At 32.3% G+C, this 25,852-nt stretch overlaps 1 protein-coding gene across 8 annotated transcripts in view; it reads right to left on the reverse strand.

Moving 5' to 3' along the window:
* Window positions 1–25,852, reverse strand: part of Sh (Potassium voltage-gated channel protein Shaker) — a 194,933-nt gene that overhangs the window by 35,046 nt on the left and 134,035 nt on the right. For all 8 annotated transcript variants that reach the window (XM_085206431.1, XM_085206428.1, XM_085206430.1 and 5 more), the window contains one exon: window positions 589–706. In XM_085206431.1, coding sequence (XP_085062557.1) covers window positions 589–706 — 118 coding nt within the window. The remainder of the gene's footprint in view (window positions 1–588; window positions 707–25,852) is intronic.

The following is a 25,852-nucleotide window of genomic DNA, read 5'->3' on the forward strand; positions in this document are numbered from 1 at the left end:
AATCACGTTAACTATCAAGTAAGGTTAATTACAATTACCATTACAAATACCTGAGATTTTATCTGGCGGCAAGGATTACAATTAGTTTCTAAATCACTCTAGCATCTCTTAAAATTCTTTATAAGCTCTCTCTTTAAAATCTCTCAAGGGTCCCTCTAAATTCTCTAATTAGAATCCTTATATACTTTTACTTTGATATCTTAAAACATACAATACTATTTAAGTTCCTCCTAACAATATACTAAATACATTCACGAAAAATGTACAATAAAAAATTTTTTAGCTTTCATCTTTCAAAATATTCGTGAGTCGTAGAAAAATCTTGAAAAATATCTAAAACTATTTGGTCAGAGTGAAACAGTACAGGCGTTGCGATATTTTACTCTCGTTTATGTTACCCCGTTTCTTTAGGTCTATACATTCAAATATTTGCAGGTCTTTCTAAGCTTTACAAAGCTAAAAATAAGGGAACGTAAGTACATACAAAGTAGAAATATGTATATAAAATATGGATTAAAATCCGTTTATTTAAAAATGTTTTTTGTATCTTGTTTCCTTTGTGATAGATATGTAATAAAAAATACTTACGTTAATGACGACTCGCTCGCAGAAGTCGTGGTCATGTTGTATAGGCTCGAAGGTAACTACGCCGCCCTGAGGCGGCCGGCCCTGTTCTTCTTCTTGACTGCACAATTTCGGCAGCGACCTTGAACAAAATTAAATATATGAACAAAATTACTCAATTCTACAAAATTATTAAAAATAGCTAAAGTATATTTGTTTAAATTGTATATTTGCAGGGTACATAGTACATTTGTAAATATTTTATAATTTTTAATATTTACTTAATTTTGTTGGTTATTTATGGCTTTTAAATTACTGATTATAATTTGACAATGCAGGTATATATAGATCGTCCGTTGGTTTCACAGCGCTACGAAGCATCGATCACCCTCTATATATTACGTGTAAGTGTTCATATAATAGTCAAGAGATATTTAATAATAAGAAAATATATATTGAAACATTGAAAAGGTTATCTTAAGATACTGGTCTAGTATAAATCTTGTAAATAGATTAAGAATTTTGTCTAGTTAAAACCACCACAGAAGAAATAACATTTTTTTAAAATTTTTAAAACAATAACTATCAGTAAAACAGAAATCACAAGAACTAATTTAAATAACACAGAACATATCGTGAGGAAGTCTATTTGTTGAGTGCGATGTGTTCTTTTTACCTAGTGTGCCATCTCCTTGAACAATGCAGCCTTAATCTGTTTTCATATTGACGTGTTCTTTTTCTTAAAGGCGGCCAATTATTATCTTATCCAATAGACACTTGTTCAAATGCCAAGCCTATTAGTTTATAGCATAAGAGCATTTAATAAATCATAGGCCATTAGACAATCAGAGAACTGAATGGACAATTATACAGTAATAACTCAGCTATTTATTTTAGATATTACGTCGATGCATGTAATTGTTTTAATTCTACAATTGGTATATCGCACGAACGTTGTTTCAAGTATGGTCGATTGTCTATCGGGAGTAGGTATATCAATATATACGCCGTGTTTGCTTTAATAACCCTATTAAATTAGTAACTGCGTATATATTTCAATAATAATAGGTAGCATTAATATAGCTAATGCTTAATACTATCGAACTCATGAACTGAACAGGTAACAAGTTCAGGGATGGAACATGACAAATTCAAATTCATCGCCAAAGGTTCCTTCTGCATACCTTGCCATCAAAAGGAGGGGAAATAAATTCATTTATTGCAATTTATTTATTGAAATAAATTCATTTATTGCAATTTATTGACTATCGTATGTCCGAGAGATGACAAAGACTGATGATGATGAATAAAATTTATTAAAAAAAAAAATCAGCTTCACGCTGTATCCCGCACACAGCGGGGTAGGCCGAGGGAACCTAATTATAAAGATAATATTTAATATTACTCTGATTAGTAGCATGCAACTTTTGTTTTCTGTCTACTCGTCGGTCTACTCTCTGTCTATCGCTCCACTCTCTGTCTACTACTCAGCTATTTTTACAATCTTAAGGCTGTTAAAATCACCAGAATTCCATTTGAGCTTAAGCTTCATGTTTTATTATCTAAATATATATAGGTATGGCGAAACAGTAAAAGTAGTATCTGTAAATAAAGATATCATAAATTAAGTTACGTGAAGAAAAATACAGACTATTAAATGAAATTCTCACAAATCTTTGAAACTTTTCTTGGTGATGACATTTTATATAATGAGTATGAAATAAAATATACTTATAGAAATTAGAGATCTCGAATGTCTGATTTAGAACTCTATGAGATCAGCTATCCATACATGTGCCTCTTAAAGAGATCCGAGGTAGTTTTACGTATACCAATTTGTTTCTGCATTTTATACAGAAGAGATAAAGATATAGTAGCAAAAGCTTTAGAAATGTCCAAGAATATACCTAATCTTCTTTTTAACCGACTTCTGTAAGAAAAGGAGGTTATCAATTCGACTGTATTTTTTTTTTTTATGTTTGTTACCTCATAACTTTTAACTGGGTGGACCGATTTTGATATTTTTTTTTTATTTGAAAGGTATAGCTTCCCGAATGGTCCCATTTTTTTTTGGTCCATGTCTGACAATGGTATCCATGAGAAAATCACATAAGTCTTAAATTTGCATTATGCATGTGCGCGACTAATAGCCGAATAACTCAATGTCGCGCCAACCGATTTTGATGATTCTTTTTTTATTTGAAAGGATACACTTCAAGGATAATTTGGTGAAAGTTTGGTTAGGTTTCGATTATGGATTCCGGAGAAAATTGAGAAAGTTTGTTTTTTTTGGTCAAAAATTAATTATACTGTAATAGTTACAAGCAAAAACTTTTTAAATTGATGTCAGAAGTGAGATTCCTGATCGTTGCATTTCTTTTCAACCAATCTCAAAAAAGAGGATGTTCTCATTTTCAACCAACTTCAAAAAAGGGAGATTCCGAATTCACCCGAATACTTTTTATGTTTGTTCTTGTCAATATACCAAAATGTAACTTTGCACAAAAATAATAGCTAATTAAATGAAGTTTTACATAGAACAATCACAACCACTCGTTGACAACCACTACCACCACCATCAACACTCGTTCAAGAAGCATCATTTTAAGATCTACCCATCACTAAAAATCGTAAAATAAATTAATTTTTAATAACAAAAACAAAAACCGACTTCTAACAACGAACTAAAAAGTGAAAAATAATTATATAAAGATTTTATAATTTTGAAGTCGGTGTCAAACTAATGCTACAACACCTTTACTACAATATCTAATTACTAAGCCTGTTTGTTTTACTTGGCACCGACTTCAAAATTATAAAATCTTTATATAATTATTTTTCACTTTTTAGTTCGTTGTTAGAAGTCGGTTTTTGTTTTTGTTATTAAAAATTAATTTATTCTTATCAATATTTTGTATTGCATCGTCCATCAAACTGTAAGTGCATCCTTTGCAAATCTGTCAGATCTAAAACCATTCGAAAGCAAGTAAGCTAAATGAATCTAAACCAATTTTTTATTCATAAGTTTCTCAAGAATGCTACAACTGGCATTTTGAAAACTGAAATGGAGCTTTAAACTTTTTTAATAATGCTAAACGTAGATATCTGTATGTAATGAAGATGGTAATAGTTTGGACCAATTTATCATGACAACTAGTGACTAAACTGGTACGTTTATGACGTCCACGCAAACAACGTTGCGGCCAATAGGATTTTTAAATATTTTTAAGTGTTTATTTTATTTTGTCGAGTTAATAGATATTATTTACCTTTCCATTTATTTTATATTATAAAAATTATGGACTTTTAAACTTAAATCTTAACTAAAATAAGTTAGATGTATACTTAAATTAAAATATTTATAGAACAAAAGCTGATTCACGTTGAGACTAAAACACATAAACATGTACGGTGAAGTAAGCTATACTTAAATGCACTCGTAATACATTTTACGCTCTACTGTATATGTATTAACAAAAAGCTTATAAGTTTTCATATAAAGCATACGACCTAGTTTCCTAGTTATGCCATTTTTATTGGAGAGAAACAGTCTGGCGACTAAGTCCTCTAGAGACGTTCCCCCTATTGAATCAAATGTTATTCTTGTCTTAAGAAATCCTATATAAAGCTCTTGTTCTAACCGGGCCGTGTCCCCGTTGCAGAATGCTCTGCTCTGGCTGTCACATTTTATATAAACTGATTAATTTTAATTGTAATGTACAGACAGCAAGGTCTATGTCTATAGGGAACCTAGTGTTTAGACACTCCGATCACCATTTTCCGCCGAAAAAAAGAGTAATCTATATATATAAAAAGACTTGTCCTCACTGACTGAGGTAAGACGCACGCACAGCCGTAACCGCTGTGCGTAGAAACGTGAAATTTGGACAGATGTTTACTTTCGTAATCTGGACATCTACTAAGAAAGGATTTTGAAAAGTTTTAACCCTAAAGGGGTGAAATAGGGGTTGAAAGTTTGTATGGAAAAAAATTTAAATCTGCACCGATTTTTATAAAATTGTAAATTCAGACTCTTAAAAATATTTAATTGTACACATGTTTCACGGTTTTTTAGAATTTACCTCCTAAGGGTGCCAATAAGGAGTTGAAAGTTTGTATGGAAAAGCCTTTAAATCGCCACCGATTTTTATAAAATTTGAAATTTAGACTTAAAAATATTTCATTGAACACGTGTTTTATAGTTTATTATAATTTACCCCTAAGGGTACAAATAAGCAGGCGAAGCTGCGCGCGTCCGCTATTGTTAATATAAAAAACTTAATCATTACGGTAACTTAACGCCAATTATAGATTTCATCGGGAATAATTTACATTACCGTTTATATTTATGCCTAAATGTCATTTTTAATTATTAAAAACTCATAATTATCATTAGAATTATTAATTTTAAAGAGATTATCATGTTACTTTTAGAATATTATTTTATCTTTAAAGAGGCTTTGAAGTATTGCAGCGCTGACCTCAGCTCCTAAAGGCTCAAACTGAGTACCACCTCTTTAGACAGCGTATCTCTAAACAGTAATAATGATCTCTATGGGAAGAATGTGTTTACATAAACTGCTTGTTTGTATCAAAGGTTGTGGCAACACGCAAACATTTTTAAGCACATTGTTTGTATGTTTTTACAGGCACATCTTCTGAACTGAATTTCCTTTTAAATATTACCTAAATTATTTTTACTTCATATTATCTCCATACTTTCTGTAAGAATATTAAAAGAAAACGAATGTTTCTAAAATATTTGTTGCATTGGTAATAGCGTGAAGATTATTTTAGGCCTTCTTAACTGCATTAGTTCGAACATTGTTGATTTTAGAGATTGCTATCGGCTACATGGTAAAATTATACGTCCAAATATAAATTCCTGTGTAGACGTGTGAGTTTGTAATTCATTTATTAACACAGTATAGTTGCGAGTTCCTGGTTCTTATATTTAAAGTATATTTGAATTTCTTTTTATATTTTAAAAATTGCCATTAACCAGTTAAATAGTAACTGGTAATTTTAAATAAAAAATCCTAAACATAAGCTTCTTAACAAACTATTTTAATGCAAATATTTTTTTCGCAATTATGATGTCCAATATATTGTAGGGATATAAAAACGGTTAGACTTAAAACAAGTTTACTTATAAAATTCTGACTTATTCGGATATTTTTTTTTTAAATTGAAGCTAGTGTATGTTACCTCAACGAGCCTAGTGCTAATTTTGGTAGTACTTGAAAAAAGATACGTACCTCATGTTATTTCCATTACATTACAATGCTGATAGAAAACATCTGGTTGTCTTAGAACATATATATATACATTGATGTAAAACACCATAAAATATCATATTTTAGTCTTCGAAATAAAAACATTTAACGGGAGTTAAGTCACACACATTACATGTCATATATGAATTCATGAGCACTTAAAACGGATACATATATTATATTATGAGGTGATATACATTTATTTACTTTATATGCTTAATGTCGTAAAGGTACGGTACTTCCGTTACACGGCAGATGTCTTATTGATCAATATCCGCCACCGATATTGTTCGAACCTCAATCTCCGTGTGAGGAAATTCCGTCCGTATTATTATTCACGAATGCGTTTCAGAGAATATCTTAATAAAGATTACTTTTATACTAAAATTAAACAATATATAGTTAACTTTATTAAAAAACTAGCGGCCCGCCTGCGGCTTCGCCCGCGTGAACTACGTTATTATTAATTTCTGTCTCCCTGAGTACCTACGTCCTATAAATGACGATCATGCAAAATTTGAGACTCCTAGCATTTTGTAACGAATGACAAAGACAAATATCATTAGTAACGAAGTTTCATAGAAACTTTCAACCCCAAAAACAAACCCTTAGAAGTCGAATATTGCAAATTCCCGTCTTAGCGAGCACCTACGTCCTATAAGTAACTCCTATGCAAAATTTGAGATTCCTAGCACATGTAGTTTCTGAGATTTCGTGATGAGTGAGTGACCTTTCGATTTTATATATAAAAAATGTATAAATAATTAATTTAAATACAGAACAATTGAGTAGGTGTGAGTTTTGTTTATGCATTTTATAACAATGTATTATATATACGATGTATTTTTTCAGCAATAAATTAAAAACGATATAAAGTGGCTATCCCGTTTTTTCGCATGACTCACATTCATGTTTTCAATTTACGTCAATAAAACATTAATGAAAAATATTTTCATTTCACCGGACGATGTCAAATTGAAATCACCAGTTACGTCTATAAGATAAGCATGTGATAAAACATGCTAGAAGATAGTTTAAGCTTTATATTTATATTTCTTAGCATTCATAACATATTTTGCGCTAATATGATAAGTGTATAAAAAATGTTAAGAGCATTTTCCCAATGACCAAACTTGATGACTATGAAGGGTCGCCGTTACAGCGGAAGATAAGCTGCCGTGATAGATAGAAGGTAAATTGTCTGTTTACGCGAATTATGCAGCGTTCATTGCATTAATAGAACGGCCAGTACCCTGGCCCGGAATAGTGCGATTATCGGAAACTGAAGTTAGTGAAAATAATATATTTTTATTTTTGAGGCATAAAAAAATCAAAGGTACACTGAAGAATTTCACATGACATGGAATCAACAGTCAGGAAACTAGGCAGTTCATTATGCACTGGAATGTCAAAGTAGAAGCTAGTTTGCATGTAAGCTCATCCGCTTCGACCTTTACCTGCTTAGAAGTGACCTACAGAAAAGGTCCGCATAGGTACTGTATTGTGATATGGACATTGCTAATTTGTTATACTCATACGATATATAAGATACTTATAGTAACTTGCCTGTCCAATAGCCGATGTTACCTAACGCCAAGCCTGTATCGTGCTTCATGAACGTGACAGCTCAGCCAAATATAGGAAACTATTTTTCAATTTTTGACACTTGAAGGCCAGGCTATGCAGCTTTAAAGAGAATGCCTAATTTGCTGGATAAAGTCAAGGCTATGCATGCTGACCATGGAAAGCTTTCACCATCGGTACGCTTAATAATTCATAAGATGAAATGTATCTTTTTTTACTTTTATGTTTCTTGAGTAGTAAAATATATTATTTTCTTTACTTAGTAACTTTTTCCAGTATTTTAATGTAGTATATTTTTTATAATCATTGATGTGGTGTGATTGTAGTTTATAGCATAAATATAATAAGTATTATAATATAAGGCATTACTGTAACATGATTGTGGGAGTAGTATTAAACGGTACGTTGCGCTGAATAGGTGTTTCATGAACCACCCTCGACCCCCGCATCATACGTCAGTTACATAAGTTCAATGATTATTATGAATTCTCTTTAAACTCAAGGTTAACTCTAATATGGAATATACATTTTCTTCGTTTTCATTTTGGTCGTCATGTCATAGATAGATGTCATAGATGTTTGACGAATATGTTCGTTGTGTTTGTTGGTTGGGTGTATTAACTTAACGGCCGACGTATGACCATATATTTCTTATTTTAGTAGCATAATTCAATTAAGAAAAACTTTTAGAGATTGATGAATAGGGGCTGAAATGCAACGAACGATAAGGAGCTGGAGGATGAATCCAAATTCTAGATATTGTTAACTTTTGCGAAAATCATTTAGTTATTATTTGTATTACTTATCGTTTCGATCCAACTGCAACGGCTGTTATGTTTAAAACTTACAGTAGCAAAATTATATAACATCTGCATGATGTACTGACCTAAGAAAAAACATCTGTTTTATTGTGGTAACATTCATTTATCCTTTCTCTTTTCATTCAGCAATAGGTATCAAATCTAAATAAGAAATATTGAACAGCAAAGTAACATTTAAAGAAATATCTATATATGTTATTATTTTGTATTAAGAATAATTTCAATATTAGACGAAAGGAAATCTGAGAAGAAAAATTATAACATATTTCTCTAAAATCTTCTCATGGCTTTTATTATTGATATTGATGAAAACTATAGGATATTAATGTAGTAGCGTGAAATGATATGTGCGTTAAAAATACAATATAATCGCAAAAAATGTGAGCTTAAATGCAAGAAGTAAAGACATACACTTACATGTCATAATACTGCACTGTAGATGTGCAGTTTCTACTGCGTTTAATCACTCAGTTAATTAAATATTTATTATTTTCAATAAAAATATTTTATCTGGAAAAATATCCGCAAAATATGGAATTCTATTCTTTTACTAAATTTATTTATAATATTTTTTGACGTTATTGTTAATGTAAGTAAGCCCTAAGTAATTAAAATTTTTGATGTTTTCTTAGATATTTTTAGTCAACATAGTTTTGCAAAACAATGTATTTTGCAAAGAAATATGGCCGGAAAGGAACAGCACTCAAATAGTTAAAACAAAACCTCTAGTAATGTTCGGAGATAAACAAGAGGAAAAAGCGGACAAAAGCAAGGTAAATTAGAACTGCGACGCGAGCGTCCTCAATACTGGCGCTATAGCAGAACTGTGCGGCTCGCTGAGTTGATGTGACCCTTACCGCACAAGAGTGAATAATGCCGAAACGGTAAAACAACAGAAAATAGGTCGACACGAAAAGAAGACAACACTACACTTACCAGAGTCCCGCATCAGAGATGGTTAGTGTAGTTAGAAGCGGCCGTCTCGCGGCTCACTCACCAACACATGTCGAAATATTCCATGACTGGAACGATATACAATTGTCACCGAAAAAACATTGAGGCGCGTGCATCGGTCTCACCTCGATCCGTGTGTGGCGCGTCGTGAACTGCGAGAGCGGTTCCAATGACGTAATCGACATCCTGACCGCAACCCTGAACAACTTCGCCGCTCCTGTCTCGTTTTTATAACCAAGTTAAATATTTTTTTACGTACCTTTGGTCTTCGTTTTGCTCCTGGGCGCGGGGGCATTCCTGCCTCGGCCTGAGGACAGGCGTCAGCCCCCATTTCTCGACCAACTCTATGCGAGCAATGGTGGCTGCTCAACGTCAATGTGTCATCGGGTCGCAGTGGGTACAACGAAGCAGTGGATAAGCAGGTGAGAGGCCGGCTGGCCCGCGGCGCCCCCCGGCCGGCTGGTGGCGCTCGCGGCCGCCGCCACTTTACTCGTGCGCCATGTCGCGCCTGGGTGCCGCGTCGGCCACCGCCACTACGCCCGCTCGCTGTCCTCGAGCGCGCCCGCGCCGCCTCGCATAATGGGCTCAGAGCGCACGGCGCGGCAGGCGCATCCCCCAGCTGCGGCACGCCCGTGCCCGGTCCGCCCCGGGTGACTTCTTAATTTTAAGTATAATAATATGTGATTGATATGTTCAGGAGTAGTCTGGTGCTTACGTAACGGGCGAGGAGCGCGTTCGGCGGCACCTCACCGAGAACTAGCCGTCATTGTCGTCGTACAGAGCCGCGTGTCCCGAGACGCGAGATAACGCGTGCGAGACGAGAGCGCGACGGCCGTGGACTGGAGCTGGCGCGCGCGTGCGTCCCGCCCCCGCATGCCCCCGCGCCGCGCCCCCGGGCGGCCCGTACTCGCCCGCTGTCCGCACACGTATCGACACCGCGTGCCAACCACTGCACCGCGGAGCGGGCCGCCCCCCGAACGCCGCCGCCCGCAGCCGCCGCTCGCCGCTCGCCGCCCGCCGCTCGCCGCCCGCCGCTCGCCGCCCGCCGCTCGCCGCCCGCCGCTCGCCGCCCGCCGCTCGCCGCCCGCCGCTCGCCGCCCGCCGCTCGCCGTCCGTCGCTCGCCGCCCGCCGCTCGCCGCCCGTCGCTTGTCGACCGCTGCATGTCTCTACACGTCGGTGCACGCAACCCCTGAAAACTGCGACCCTCCGAGCTAAACATTCGCTTCACTTCTATTTCCGAACAATTATTTCGCTTCCTATGAATTCTTACAAAAAATAAGTGGTAATTCTCTCCATGAGAAACGAAATACATCACTTATCACAACATTTAATAAAAATCTACGCTTAACTAATTGAAATAAGTTTTTACAATAAATATGTAGAAGGTATTGTGGTTCAAAATTACATCACTGCCATTGGGTGGAGTGGTGGAGTGGTGGAGTGGTGGCCAGTAGAGCTGTCGGCAGTCACACACACAGCCACGTCAGGCGCTAGGCGCGCGTGGCCGGCGAGGTAGCATGGCGAGTGGCGAGTGGCGCCTGCAACGCGACGCTATGCACCGCGGTGCCAAGCCGACCCAACCTCAGGAAAGAAAGCTTGCAAATGCAACCCGTGAGCCAAATGCCTGATCTGATAACGTGTTAACGACCTTCAATTTATCGATGGTTAGCAACCACTATTACAAAGAGTTATTTTCATTATAATTACGTAATAATTTCTATTAACTCTTGTAAAATTTGTTGTAAAACTGGTGCAAGCTAGAGAGATGTGTACGTCTCGTATCCCTTGGTCAACTGATATAGGTGACGATGTAATATGCACTAACGACACAGTTCGTCGTCGATGCTCTTTAATTTTCATTTTACGAAGAGCGTAATTTAAAGCTTTCCTGTACTCTATGAATTATTACTTACTTATTATTTATTCTCAAAGTGTAGGTCAGTAGGGTTACCAGAATTAACTTTGCACTAGAAAGAATGTTTCGAAATAATTATAAATTATATTGTCAATTTTCAAATACGAGTAGATAATAAAGCTTAAGTTTAAGCTTTTAATCTGCCAAGTAAGTATAAAAAATAGAACTATGGTTCCAATAATTCGCATAGAGCTAACGATTAGTACGCACGTTCGGGACATTATTATAAACTAAATCTGTTCAAGTCAGAAATGTGTAAAAACGAAATATAGTTTTTTTTGTCTCGCCATTTGATTGGCCTAATGTCAAGGCACTCCGTTCTCTACATGCGGTCTGATTTCGAGATATGTTGTGTAACGAAACTAAATGCCGCACTTTACGCTGCCTTCATATTTACCAAGGCGAGAAAACAAAAATAATGAAACCATATCAACCATTCCAGATGAGAGATCATTGACGATCAAAAGCTGTTCCACTGCGCAACAATATTCAAATTCCTTTTGTTAAATGTGAAATTTCTAATCTTAAAATTTAAATCAGATTTTTTTAATTTTACTTATTTATAAAAAAAACAGATAGACAAAATTTTACAAAATATATAGGAAGTAACTGAAAATATTCTGAAAATATTAAATTATATGGTTACCCCACACCTACTATTAATAAAATAACATTTAGAATTTATTGCAAGGCTTTCTAACGAAGGTTCCCATAGAATATTCTTTAAGCGAACTATAATTACGACTTTATGGTATAGTACGTATGGTACTTTTATTTTATTTATATATAAAATATTATTAATATAATAAAAAAAAACATATAAAAAATTGTAAACAATAAAAATAATTACATCGGGCTAAAGTTGTAGAGCTGCTAATATAATATAAAAGCTATGCAAGGCATAGTGGCTAGACTGTCTGTCTCTGTTTCACATTTTTAAAAAAAGATTTGAAACTATATTTATTGTGTTCTTTATTAAATGAATGCACAATTACTTTTTATTATTTCTACATTTCTATAACGTTGTTATATTATTTTTAGCTTCCCCAGTACATAGCAAAGTACGCAAACCGAATCTGGGAACCTAGTTTTAAGACAGTTCGTTCCCATTAAGACACTTCCGTTCCTCATTTTCCGTCGAATTCTAGAGATAGTGCGTGCTGAGTGGCGTGTCTTAACACTAGGTTCCCTCTGCCTACCCTGCTGTGTGCGGGATGCCGTGTGAAGCGGATTTTTGGGTTGTTTATTCATTATTTATTTATCAATCGATCTACTATATAAGAAAATATTGCAACATCATTTTAATCTATTTCTTGCTGACAAATTCGTGGGATAATTTGTGTGTTTGCCGACGACAATACAATATTTTCATAATATCGTGGCATTTCATAAATCAATCGTTTTTAAGACATGCTTGTGATATCAGTTTAAGTGTATATTTTATTAGTTGTTCTTAATAAATAAATAAATAACAAGAACTTAATGAAACTTATCAGAAAGACCAGGATATCGGGAAAATAGTTTTTATCATTATTTTTAATTTTTAAAATTACTTTTACTTTACTAGAATAAAATACATTTGTTAAACAATTGTGTTAAGGCCAGAATTGTCACCTGCACTTCTACACATCATATGCCATGCAGCCGTGTAATTAAAATGTCTACTACGATATTCCTACCTGTTATTGTATATTAGAAACTATTTCTGAATATTGTGTCAATTTTTATATATTCAAATTAATAAAACTGTCTTGTCTAAGTTAATTTAAAGTTAATATGTTCTTTTTTTGATATTTTTTTAAAGTAAAAATATGGAGACCTATTATAATTGAGGCTAGTCGTGCGCGTTGCGCAGGGGCAACCGTGCAACGTAACGTATATCACGTAAACGTGATATTAATTTCCTCGCTCTGTTCTCTGTTGAATTTGGCGGAAAGATGGGAACGGTAGTATCTTATGCCCAATGTTAATAATGTATCTTCGATCTCCAGTTAACGTCAATCTTGGATTTTTTGACATGTCTATCCAATCACTAACCTGCATGCCGTCCTCCATCTCTGTCTATTTCAATCTATGGTTGCAATTTATGGATTAGGATTGATTATTAACATCGGGCGTTAAAGGGACACTTACTTACTGCAAACAATATAACTCCAAATTATTAAAAAGAATTATCAACGGTTGGTTGGTCACCGAGTACGAAGCCAATTTCATTAATAGTTAATAGAAATTAAAGTCAATAGAAATAAAAAATTATAAGGTGGCAAACTTAAATTTGCAGTTTTTCCTATAAACTTTCATTTTGTGGATTTTTTTCCTTTGTATTAAAATTCTCACTTCTTGCAATTTTATCTCCGTAGATGTAAGTATTTGATATTAATTTAAACTTGATAACTTTACGCAATATACGGATAGAGGGACAACAAAGTGATCTTATAAGGGTTCCATTTTTTCTTTTGAATTACAGAACCTTAAAAATAAAAGTTATTATTACAGGCAATTGTATAAGTCAATGTCAGTCACTTTAAGAAGCTTTGTTAGCTTTTTAGTAAAAAGGAAGTAGAGAAGTTCAAGAGTATTACTAAACTAGTAAGGCACAGTTCATTCATGTGTAAATTGAACGTTTTGAATCACGAATTCAATTAGTCAAATACAAAACAGTGAATGTATGTTTTTTTTGTTATAAATATTATGAATAATAATTGTACTATATGAAACCCAACATAACAAGTTACTTAATGAAAAGTTTATTTATATCGTCAATAAAATGTACGATATGTGATTTTCGTGACTGTACTTTAAGTTTTATTAATATCAACATTGCCACTACAATTTAATTTCTATGAGAAACATATAAAAAATGCCAAATTACAAAAAAAAAACTTATATATTATTTTTAATAACATTTTCAAAGATTGACGTCTGCGAATACTAGCTGTAGTATTTCATAAGATAGCCAAATCTCTCTCATAATAGCTATTGGAGTGAAATGACACACTTTACGAGTAAAACCGTTGTAAAACAGGAAGCGGTTCCTTCCACGTTGAGCGAGTGAGAGGGAATATTTGGGAGTATCGATCGACTCTAAAGCAAGCGAAGGCCGGTATCGGAGGCCAGGTATTATAATTGCATATTATTGTCATTTTTGGAGATCGTTACAATGTTTAATTATAAGAGTAAAATAAGTAAGTTAATATTAAAACAAAATTGATATATATATATATATATATATATATATATATATATATATAATATAAATTAAATTTATTGATTAATAATATATATATATATTATAATAAACAATATTGATCATATAAATTATTTTAAAATCCATAAAGAGCTAAAATATCTACGTATAAATGTTGTCACCGAAGTCCATTGACTAAATTAGTTCACTCATCAACCATTGTAAACGTTGGAAAACATTAAAAGAACTCCAACAGAAAAGGGCACTAAGAAAACAAACGGCTACTATTCAGGTTTTAGCTCGCTGCATCTTTTATTTTGGTTTACATGGACAAAGCGGGGCCACCGGCTCACCGGCGGAAGTTTTTGTGTGGTCTATCTTTTGGTTCTTTGAAAAGCTTTTTTCTGTGCTAAATTAAGCTCTGTTGGAAACGCTTATTTGTGAATCAAAAATATTCAAAGGGGACAATTTTGTTTAATGTATTATATATACTACTCTATATATTATAAATATAATTAATTTTGTATTTTGTTACTTTATTACTCATTAATAATTTTCATAATAAAATCTTTCTTATTTTTCTCTTGGACTTTAACAATATTACCTACATGTTTTTTTTGGTCAGCTAATAAAGTAGTTTACATGTGACTAGACAGTTGTACGTTCGCGCCGTCCCCTGTATTGCATTGCGGAATGTTGCGGCGTGACGTCACTAGGGGGAGGAGAATATGGCCTACTTATTCCAGGAAAAAGTGGGCCTCGTCCCGGATTTTCGGACAGCTCTAATAATTAGACGCGAGATACTGGTAGTGTATATACACTTACATATGTAACGCATGTAAAATTTTATACATTAAAGGATAAATAAAGTTAAATAAAAATATATATTATAGTATATTAATATAATGCATTAAAATACATTTATGAAATACCTTTCATGAAACGTCTTAAGCATGTCTTTGTTAAACATTTTTATATAGCTATTATATGACGAATTCGATCAGAATAGTACATATTCCCTATAAATTATAGTCAAATATAGAAATGGACAGCGGTATGAAATTGTATCGCATTGTTAGAACAGAAATAGCAAACTCTTGACCCTCAGGTAACTCATGGCAATAGCTTTTCAATTTCACTTTCCACTTTCTATGGAAAAGGCGACATGGTTATACCATTCTTCAAAAATATATCCAAATAAGCTATTATTAAGTAAAGTTTAAACATAAATTTTATTTACTTTTATCCTATAGCACACTAGTGCATAGGCATATTCACATGCCGTTAATATTTAAAAAAACAATATGCTCTATTTGATTTTTATGTTTCAGTATAAAATGTATCAATTTAATAAATATAGTTTAATTTGTTCGTATTAAAAAATTTTTTTTATGAAAGTAGATGAAGTAAATCAAAAACGGAATTAGTAGTACATACATTAAAAAAAATAAATGTAAAAACAAGAAGGTTAATGTATAAGAGGGAATGAATGACATAGTATCTCTGTGAGTGACGCCAAAGTGCATATGCTTTGGCGAAAACCTGTGTGATAACACCCTAATTGGTGGGCTCGGTCGTGACCTAGAAAAGACAGGCGTCGCGGTGTCTACTTTAGCTCGAACGTCGCACTGCCGTATCGTTCCCGGGCTTCCCCTGCGGGGGATCCCCCTCACCCCTCTCGCGGGGAGCGCAGGAATTCGTGAAGATGTACAAATTATGGATTACTCTGGGAAGCTGCGTCTGCGTGATATATGTTTGTATGTAAACAAATGCGATGATAGCGTTAATTTAATATACTACGTTTAAATATTTAACAAAATGAAAGTCTAAAAATTTAATGTAAATATAAACAGATGTAATTTTTTTTGGCATATAAAGGTTTTAAGAACCTGACCTAAGAAAGATAATCTTTCATTACAAAGACCACGTCCAAGTCATAATTAACAGTAATATTTAAAAGTATTGTTTTCAGATTACTATGTTTTCCTATTTCAAGTAAATAATGATGACATTGATATAGTTCATGAAGCTATTTGCATGTTTGGATTACTATAGGTACATTGTGACCGTGTAACATTGTGTCATAAAAAAGTCGATACGATGTCAACTATTTTCTGATTTAAATCAATATTGTGTACAATTATAAATAGCGCAAGACATTGTAAAATAAATTTTATGTAAAAATCGAATTTAAAATTAGCTATACAAGCATCTTTCAGCTTTGATTCTATATATTTTATATCAAATAATCTAATTGTAATAATTAAATAAAAAATAAGTTACAAATAACACGTTACGTTAATAGAATTAATAGAACGTAGCATGCATATCCGTAGCATCATCTACGAAGTCTACGAATATTCGTAGCGTGTAAAGATTTAAAGTGTTCTTATAGAATAAAATATGATAATTACTTCACTGTCACTTAATTATAAATTAATTTAAATATTTAAATATAAATATAATAAAAGATTCCGATGTAAGAAAAGATAGTAAGAAACTAAGATAACGTGGCATTGTGTGAAAAATATAATTGTCTGAAAGTATTTCGAAAAATAAAATAGTGTAAAATTGAAAATTGAGTAGTTATTAACTATTTGTTTTTAAGTTATACTTTATATTTTTTAATAAAATAAAAATAAACTTCGAAACCAAGTATTTCGTAATTTCGTAGTTATCTGTTAATATTATTTTTTTCTTAGCTGGCACTGACCACAGATCGATATAATCTATATGGCTCCAATAATGCTTATTAATATTTATATCTAAATTAAATTGAATAAAGATTTAATAAATTTATTTCCGAATAATAATCTAATATAGTATACATATCATAGTAAAAATCATATTAGAAAAATAAAACCATTTCATGAAAATGACAAAACTTTTTCTCATGGAATCACATTTAGTAGGCAGAATGAACATTTGCGGTTAGAGGCAGAGCATGCTCGTGACTGGTTTTTAATTAAAATATTAACAAGTGCCGTTTCGCTGTAAAATTTCCCAACTATGCAATCAGATTTTAATTGAGACATTTCTGGAATATACTTAATTTTTTTTCTATTTTACGCTGTATTCCGCATATAGCAGAGTAGGTAGAAGGAACGTAGTGATAAGACACTCCGTTCCCCACTATCCGTCACGTCGCGGAGATCGAACTCACAACTTTTGCGTTACAGTCACATACTTGTGCCCCTGTGTCACAATGGCGTCTAAATCAATAATTTTTTAAAATAATAAAAAAACACAATTATTAAAATACAATTTTAATTCGTAGCATAATATTTTTTACTGATTGTGGGTCTGATCCGATCGAATGAATTATTCCATTTTTTACTTAACTTCACGCTTTATCCCTAGCGGGGTAGCCAGAGAGAACGGAGCGCCAAACGCTACGGTCTCTACATTCCTCTTTCTCCTCGTCCACTGTCATCAACCTCTTCATACATCCCTTTCGGGGGTCCTCATGCTTTTATTCTATTTTTATTGCCTTTAATACCATATAACAGAGAATAGAAAGTGCTTATATACTTCATTCTTCACTCTCCATACATTTATTTGAGATACTGCAAATTGAGTAGTGAAATCCAATGCCTGTTAAAAAATAAATAAAATATATATAACATTATGATTCGTATTTGATATTAGTAGAAAAACATATTTACTAAAAGTGTACTTATTGTTATTCATACTAGACTGTATTTAGATGCTCTATCTTTCGAACGCCATCTATAAGAAAATGAGTAAGCGAGCTTTAGAAAGAAATAAAAAAAAAATATAAAAATATAAATATTAAAATAAATCTTGTTACAGTATATATTTTTTTTTTAATATTTAGAGTACTAACTAGATATAAAGCTAAAGAAAAAATATTTTAGTATAAAGTAAGCATTTTGTAGCGCCATCATTATATCACATGCGCAATCTTCGGGCTGTGCTGAAGTACAGTACAGTCAGTAAAGTTTTACTACTGGCCGGTGGATGGCGCTCTATCGTAAAATATTTTCTTGTCTATGTTTATTTGATATAACATTAAATTATGAATCTGTTTGGAATTTAATAATTTGGAAATAAATATAGCTACTGTAAATATTGCGTTACAAATTTCATATTCTTCAATTTTTATGATTACTTTAAATTTTTATAAATTAATCATTTTTGGAATATTTAAATTTAAAGTTATAGAATATTTAAAGTAACTTTTATAATAAATCACGCCCTGCACCTTGCATGTCAATAAACGTTATTGCAGCTATATTTCATTGTTCAATCTTCTATTAAAATATGTCAAACACTAATATGTGAGATTGAATGTTCTAGAATTTCTAAGAAACAACATTCTACTACCAGTAAAAACATTCGATAATATCCTATATGAGTATAATATAGTATTAGGCTGCTGAACACATTGGTGTCAAAAATAAAAATCTCAAAATAATTAATTTACCAACAATTCATATTTCAAAATCTAAAAAAAAAATGTTCTAGACGCTTTCTCTGCACTTGACCACGTAAAAGTTAATCTTACAAAAAATACAAGCTATGCAAAATTTACTTTTTAAATAACCTTATATTAGGTCTTATGACTTATAGGCGAGTATATTCGCCTAAGTCTATTTTTCTTTCTCTCAAAAAAAATCAAATCAAATCAACTTAAAAAAAGGCATCGTTGACTTCCGCCATCGGAAAGTTGGGAACGGAGTGTCTTAACACTAGGTTCCCTCTGCATGGTGCAGAAATTATGTGCGTGATACAGAGTGAAGCTGATTTATTTATTTAAAACTAAAATGACTGGTCTATTATAAGTTTCAATAATACATGGCAAACTGAAATTGATTATTTTTCTGTAGACACAGTGTTTAAATCGATATAGAAATGGTTTTGCATTTGTGTGAGTGATTATAAAACTAGAGCCCGAAAAAATCTCTTAAAAATAAAGATTTTTATTAGAAATCAATAAAAAAATGTTTAATAAAAATATATATCAAATCTTCTACGCACGACATTGCATCCTCATAATTGTTACTCTCGTCTGATGTGTCGTTTGAATTAATAACGAATCTCCCCTATATCATCAAGAATAATGTTGTGTCCCTAATATTTTTTACTGCTTGTTAACATACATTTTTCAGTTCTTGTACAGTGATAATGCTTTATCTTTCACTTTTACTAAATCAAATATGTTGTAAGAAAATAAAAATTGAAATATTGAAAATTAAATATGTTGTAAGTAAATAATAATAATTAAGTATGTGACGTTGCTATCAGTGCAAGAGGTATATAGGCCTGTTGTCAAAAAGCAGTATAGACCGATTTAGGCCCACACTATATATAAACACTCAAAGAAAAGCAAAGCTCAGCTTAGACCTCGCGCACTGTACTATTTAGTAACTATTTGATTAGATATATACATATATATATATATATATATATATATAATATTTCTAGGTAGAAAACAAATATCAATTTCGCAATAGCTGCATTTCAAATCTGTAATATTGTATTTTTTTTTATGGAAAAAGGACAAGGCAAACGAGCGTTCGGGTCACCTGATGATGATAACCGCCGCCCACGACCTCGTGCAGCACCAGAGGAGCTACAAGTGCGTTGCCGGCCTTTGAGGTGGAGATAGACGCGCTTTTTGAAGGTACCCATATCGTACTGACCTGGAAAAACTGCCGCGGGTAGGCTAAATTTCTAAATTTCCTAAATTAAAATTAGTTATGTCGGCATTTCTAGGATTTTTATTTTAACAACCAATTTCTATTCAATATTGTTAACAAGTAACAATATACTATTAATAAGTTGATGGTCGTTTGAACATCTTACTAGATTTCAATTCGAGGTAAACGTTGAAATCGCCTGCATTACCGCAAAGTACTCTCTAAGGTCTACTAACAAAGATTTCATTCCTTTCGTCCCTGACTTCTTACTTGCTTTGAGCTTGAGATTGTAAGCAATGTTTGAGATGGAAAACCAATAAACCTTACAGTTAATGTTTATTTTAATATTTTGTTTAATAATTAACAACGTGTCATGTAAGTGAATATAACATCGAATGGAGAAATTCCAATACAATTTTTATTTATTTATTCTAAGTAGTTATTTGAAATTATTAAAGTTCTAGTAACCAAATTTAAAATAACTTACTACTGAAATTCAATTGTTTTTTGTGTTCTTATTAATATTATATTATGTCAATGTTATACAAAACATATTATATAGTTAAACGGATATTGATGAGAAATTAATATAACATTTATGAAATGAAAGTTTTCTTGCTTATAAAAGTCTTTGAAAGCGGAGTTTCTAACCTTCGCGATGACAAATAGCGCGAGCAAATTTCTATAGACCGTTGATATCACTTTGCAGATTGCTACTTTGAAATGTCGAAATGTTTAAGCCTTATATTTCCTTGACGTGGCCAATAAAACTTAAAGACTGTTTTTTTTTGAGTAGTGGTAGAAATTTTGGATCAGTTATGAGAGGAAGGGAAGAGTTTATATATAATAAAGTAACTGCTGTGTGCAATTTCATTTGCGTAGACTTTTTATTTATATTATAATTATTTATGTTGGATTTTGGAAGTAAAATTATACCGCTTTTACTAAGGGTATGTAAGAATTATTTAAGATTGAGCTTATGACATTGGTAATCTTTAAGTTTTTCATTAGATATTTAATATTCTTTTTACTTTTGTCGGACTAAAAAAAACGTTTATTAAGATGTTTATTTTAGTTTTAGCGTTTTTTTAGGTAGACAAAGAGAACCAATTCAATGCAATTCAACATTATAATGCAATGTTACTCGTGGAAATGAAATCAATTTAAATGTAATCATTATATCCAGTGGTAATCGAACACACAACTAACGCGTTTACCGTCAAACGTTGCGCGACTGCGTCACAATGTTCTGAATGATTTAGTTAGCTAATTTGTCAACGAAAACTACCACTACAATAAACATTTTTTGTTAATTAGCTATTTCTTATAGTTTAACTAATATGTTTTAATATTTTTTATATTTACCTGCAAGTCTTCGATATTTCTAATATATGTCAGATTCGAGGATGAGTCTGTATACATGTATTTTTCTGTTTGTTTATATTGATATAATATAGATCACACGGACAAACGGATAAAAAAATTAAAATTCCTTATATTTTATATGAAATTGGAGGGGTAAGTAAAGAACGGAGTGGTGACGGTAAGCTTTATTTACTACAATTAATAGAATTTTGCCTTTTTTACAATTTTCAAAATCTTTACCTTTTTAAAAAATAATCTCTATTATTTGAAACTATTTCTTAAGGTGAACCATTATATATACCGACTAAAAAAAAGTTTCAAGAACAATGTTCTGTCCACATACTCTTAGAACTATTTCGTAACTTATAGAGAAAGTTCGACGGTGATATCACTTTACAGATTGCTTTCGAAGATGTTCACACTCATTTCTCAAGTCTCGTATGCCTAAACATATTTGCTTGAGCCACAAATGCACTATCTATGTATGGGGAAACATGTATTCTCATCTATTAATCATTTTAGTGAATTGTGTGTCTCAACACAGTGATAGCAGTATGCGTTATAACTACATATATAACGTAAATTTTTGTTTTTTTTTATGGCACGTAAACTTTTTAAGTTAAATATTTTTAATATACTATATCTCGTATATATAACTCGTATTTATAGAGAGCGGTCACAGTGATCATACTTGTACAAAACTACTATTTCATTCGAAGTCACCCTATGTATACCCTAAGTTACCCCTTTTCTTCGAGGGGTTCTTTTCTGGGATTTTGCTAATATAAATCTTAGAATTACTTATGATTATATGCGTTTCAACAGGAAGTGCTCATTAGATAGACTAACGTTTGCTATGACACTATATAACTATACTTCATATACGACTCCCAAAATAAGTTATCTATATATATATAAAATCGAAAGGTCACTCACTCATCACGAAATCTCAGAAACTACATGTGCTAGGAATCTCAAATTTTGCATAGGAGTTACTTATAGGACGTAGGTGCTCGCTAAGCTCGCGGGAATTTGCAATATTCGATTTTTAAGGGGTTGTTTTTGGGATCGAAAGTTTGTATGAAACTTCATTACTACAAATGCTAGGAGTCTCAAATTTTGCATAGACGTCACTAGGACGTAGCCATGGAGACAGAAATTAATAATAACATAGTTCACGCGGGTGAAACCGCGAGTGGGCCGCTAGTAGTCTATAATTATGTTGATAAGGACTAGGCTATATAACAAAAAAGTTTCGTGAAAATCGATCCAGCAGTTTTGGCGTGAGTTGCGAACACAAGAGAAAAAATTAAAATTATATTTTTGGTTTCCGTTACTTATATAAGTATTTAAGAAATGTTATATTCGATACACAGAATTATTCATTTTGCAATTTATGTCCGCGCTCTATTATATAAATAATTTTAAAAAGCTGTTATATAAACAAATATAAATATATTTTAAAATAAAATAAGATAAAAAAATAAATAAATGAAAAGTATACTTACATAAACATATTTAAATGTATTGACATCTGTAGAAATGAACCGAAGTGGGCAGTAGCCGTCTTACGATAGCGTTACATCTGACATGAACTACAGATTTATACCGATGTCACAGGCTTCGACCTTTATTGATAATCTTTTAAAGATTATTTCAAATACTCAATATATATATATATATATATATATATATATATATATATATATATATATATATATATATATAATTGTAATTCATTACACTTTGATATTTTTTTATTATTAAGTCATATTTTTTACTTTATTATTAAATCTATTTTTTGTCATATATCTAAATTTAGAACTATTTATAAGTACATACTAAACTAATAAACTAATGATTTGGTTGTGAGGAATTTTGTACTAGGATAAGGGCATAACCGCTATAGTGGAAGAGGGGCGTTCCTATCCTTCAAAGCCATTTTTAAATTATATTCCACACTGCGTTTTGTCATTGCCCCCGTCGCATTCCGAATTAACATTTTGACTGCTTCATCGTTGTCTTTGCTATAGTACGTGCAGCTGTCTGTGTGCTACGCTATATTGACGACGAACGACATCGTGCGAAACTATTCTCTTATTCTCTTTCTTAATTCTTCTAATATTCGCTATCACGCAGCCGCATAATAGATTTGTTATTTAACACTACACTAGTGGCGCTCTGGGCAGACTGTGAGCCTCGTAAATTGCAGGCATCTTCGAGCCTGTTTCTCCTTCCCATCCCTGGCCGACCAGAGATTCTTTCTCTACCTAGGTAAAAGTGAGGTACAGTGTGTATTTTAGATCTCTCGTTACTGGTGTCATCTATTTGTATTTTTTTTATACCAGAGCGAAGAAATGGAAATATAAATTTAAATGAAAAATTAGTCCCCGAATGGGGATCCGACCCACAACCAGTACAGCCTTAATGACTTGAATTTAACTGAACTAATTTGGAACGAATGCTATCATGCTACACAAGCTAGAAGAAGAAGCTAGAATCTGGAGAGAAGTAACACTTTTTTCATGATTCTCTAATATTCTATCATCCTTTACATAATTTAATATAATAAAATGTTGTGTTTTGCAATGATTGTTAATTAAGATTATGAAAAAATGATTTTAGTAACCGGTTTAAATTAAAATTTACCAAAATCCAGTTACAAAAATGCATCGAAGTAATTTTGTGACTGTTATATACCTTTAAGTATATAATTAGATCATATAATACTCTATATAATATAGGTTATGCACAAAATATTAGCTTTCACAAGCTCTTTAAGATTTATTACATTTCCTCCGAAGCTGCATATAAATTATGAGACCTCATTTGTTAGTGTTCGATAACATCAGTGAAGTTTTCGTAGGCTTTAAAAGTTATGTAAAATATTTTATAGACCATAACGGCTTGTTGACAAACAATCAAAAGTCTATAAATATAATAACAGGGTCAATTCTGTATATTGAATATGAAATACAGAAAATTATTTTAATTTTTTTACGCAAAAAATACAGGGTGAATTATAATTATAGTGGTCTATAATTATTTTAAAGGTAATAATAATAATACTTTATGTGGAACCCTAGCAGACCAGATGAGCCTTAAGAGATATAAATATATCACCCTAAGAAAAGTTTTTCAACGTTATGAGCATTTTTTAATGATATTAAAAAATTGAAGGTCACCTGATGTGAAACCATGTCAGCTCATCTAATCCATAAGAGATATTAATAAAAAAGGCCTAGCAAAAGTTGGTCCACATGATAAGCACTTTCTGTTGACATAAAGAAAACTAACTTTTGAAAAATTTTAAACTCATAGCTACCTATCGGGGAGACACCACCACCAGTTGTATATTTAATAATGAAAATTTTCTTAAGTCGCTTTGAATACTCGTCAGTCTTTGCTATTAATAATTTGCTATGACTTTTTGTATTCATTAAATTTGTTAGCTGCTTTTTTTCAATTTTAATATATTACAACAATTATAACACTATATCTAATAAATGATGAACTATTAACCAAATAAATATTGTCAAAAATTAATCTAGTAAAGTTAAAATAGTAGGTTAATTAATCAATTATAAATAAATCCTAAAAATTATAGCCGTAAAAGGGAGGTAATATTTGGTATTAACAGAGTTTAGTGAGGTATCAGATGAAAAGGCTAAGCTGAGCTTGAATTTTAGAAAAGGCTCGAAGGATTTTTTGCTTTAATTTTTGTACGAAACCCTCGAGCCCGACTCGCGCTTGTCCGGTTTTTGTTTTTACTCACTTCTTCATCTATAGTGTAATTTATTTTGGACAAAGTTGATAACCCTATAATATCGATCGTTTGTAGGTGTATAGTTTTACACAAAATAAAACTAATATTACAATAAGCCTACCGTAAAAAAGTGTAAATGTTTATTTATTTAAAATTATAAGAATTTCGTTTCTTGCTAAACGAATGTTGAGTTTGAATAGTTATGTTCTGTTTCGAAAGTGGTTTAATTGAAAAAAAAAAATTTAAACCTCTGCGAAAAAAAATACTATCCATATATTCCAATCTACTAAATTCCATATTATTTCTTCAACTTCTTGAATCTATTTTAGAATATTTGTTCTTGTAACTGGACTTCTAGTTTGACAAGTTAATAAGTTGTTTCCAAGACATTTGCCGTCCAAATTTCCATGGCATTAACCGCTTAACGGAACTAACTTATTCCATAGCGCAAATTCATGACATTCTTTATGGAACAACATAGAAATGACGCCTTGACCTAATTTACTAAAATCGTATTGTACAGTGTTTATTATCATAATTATTATTTAAATGTAAAAACAACTTACAATATTAAGCTTGGTTGTGCCACAATGTGGTTTTTGTATTACCGGTTACTGAAATCTTGTTAATAAAAAAACAACAAATTACGTGAACGTCAGGTGACATAGCTCAAACGCATAGCAAGGCAACTATTTTATTGAAAGTTTTAATAAAATTGAATATAAAAAAAATAACTTTTAATGTCGAGGCCGTCGT

The sequence above is a fragment of the Heliconius melpomene genome, chromosome 21 (genome assembly GCF_056956725.1).
Source record: "Heliconius melpomene rosina isolate 202511_hmr_F chromosome 21, ASM5695672v1, whole genome shotgun sequence".
In the NCBI taxonomy this organism is placed as follows: Eukaryota; Metazoa; Arthropoda; class Insecta; order Lepidoptera; family Nymphalidae; genus Heliconius; species Heliconius melpomene.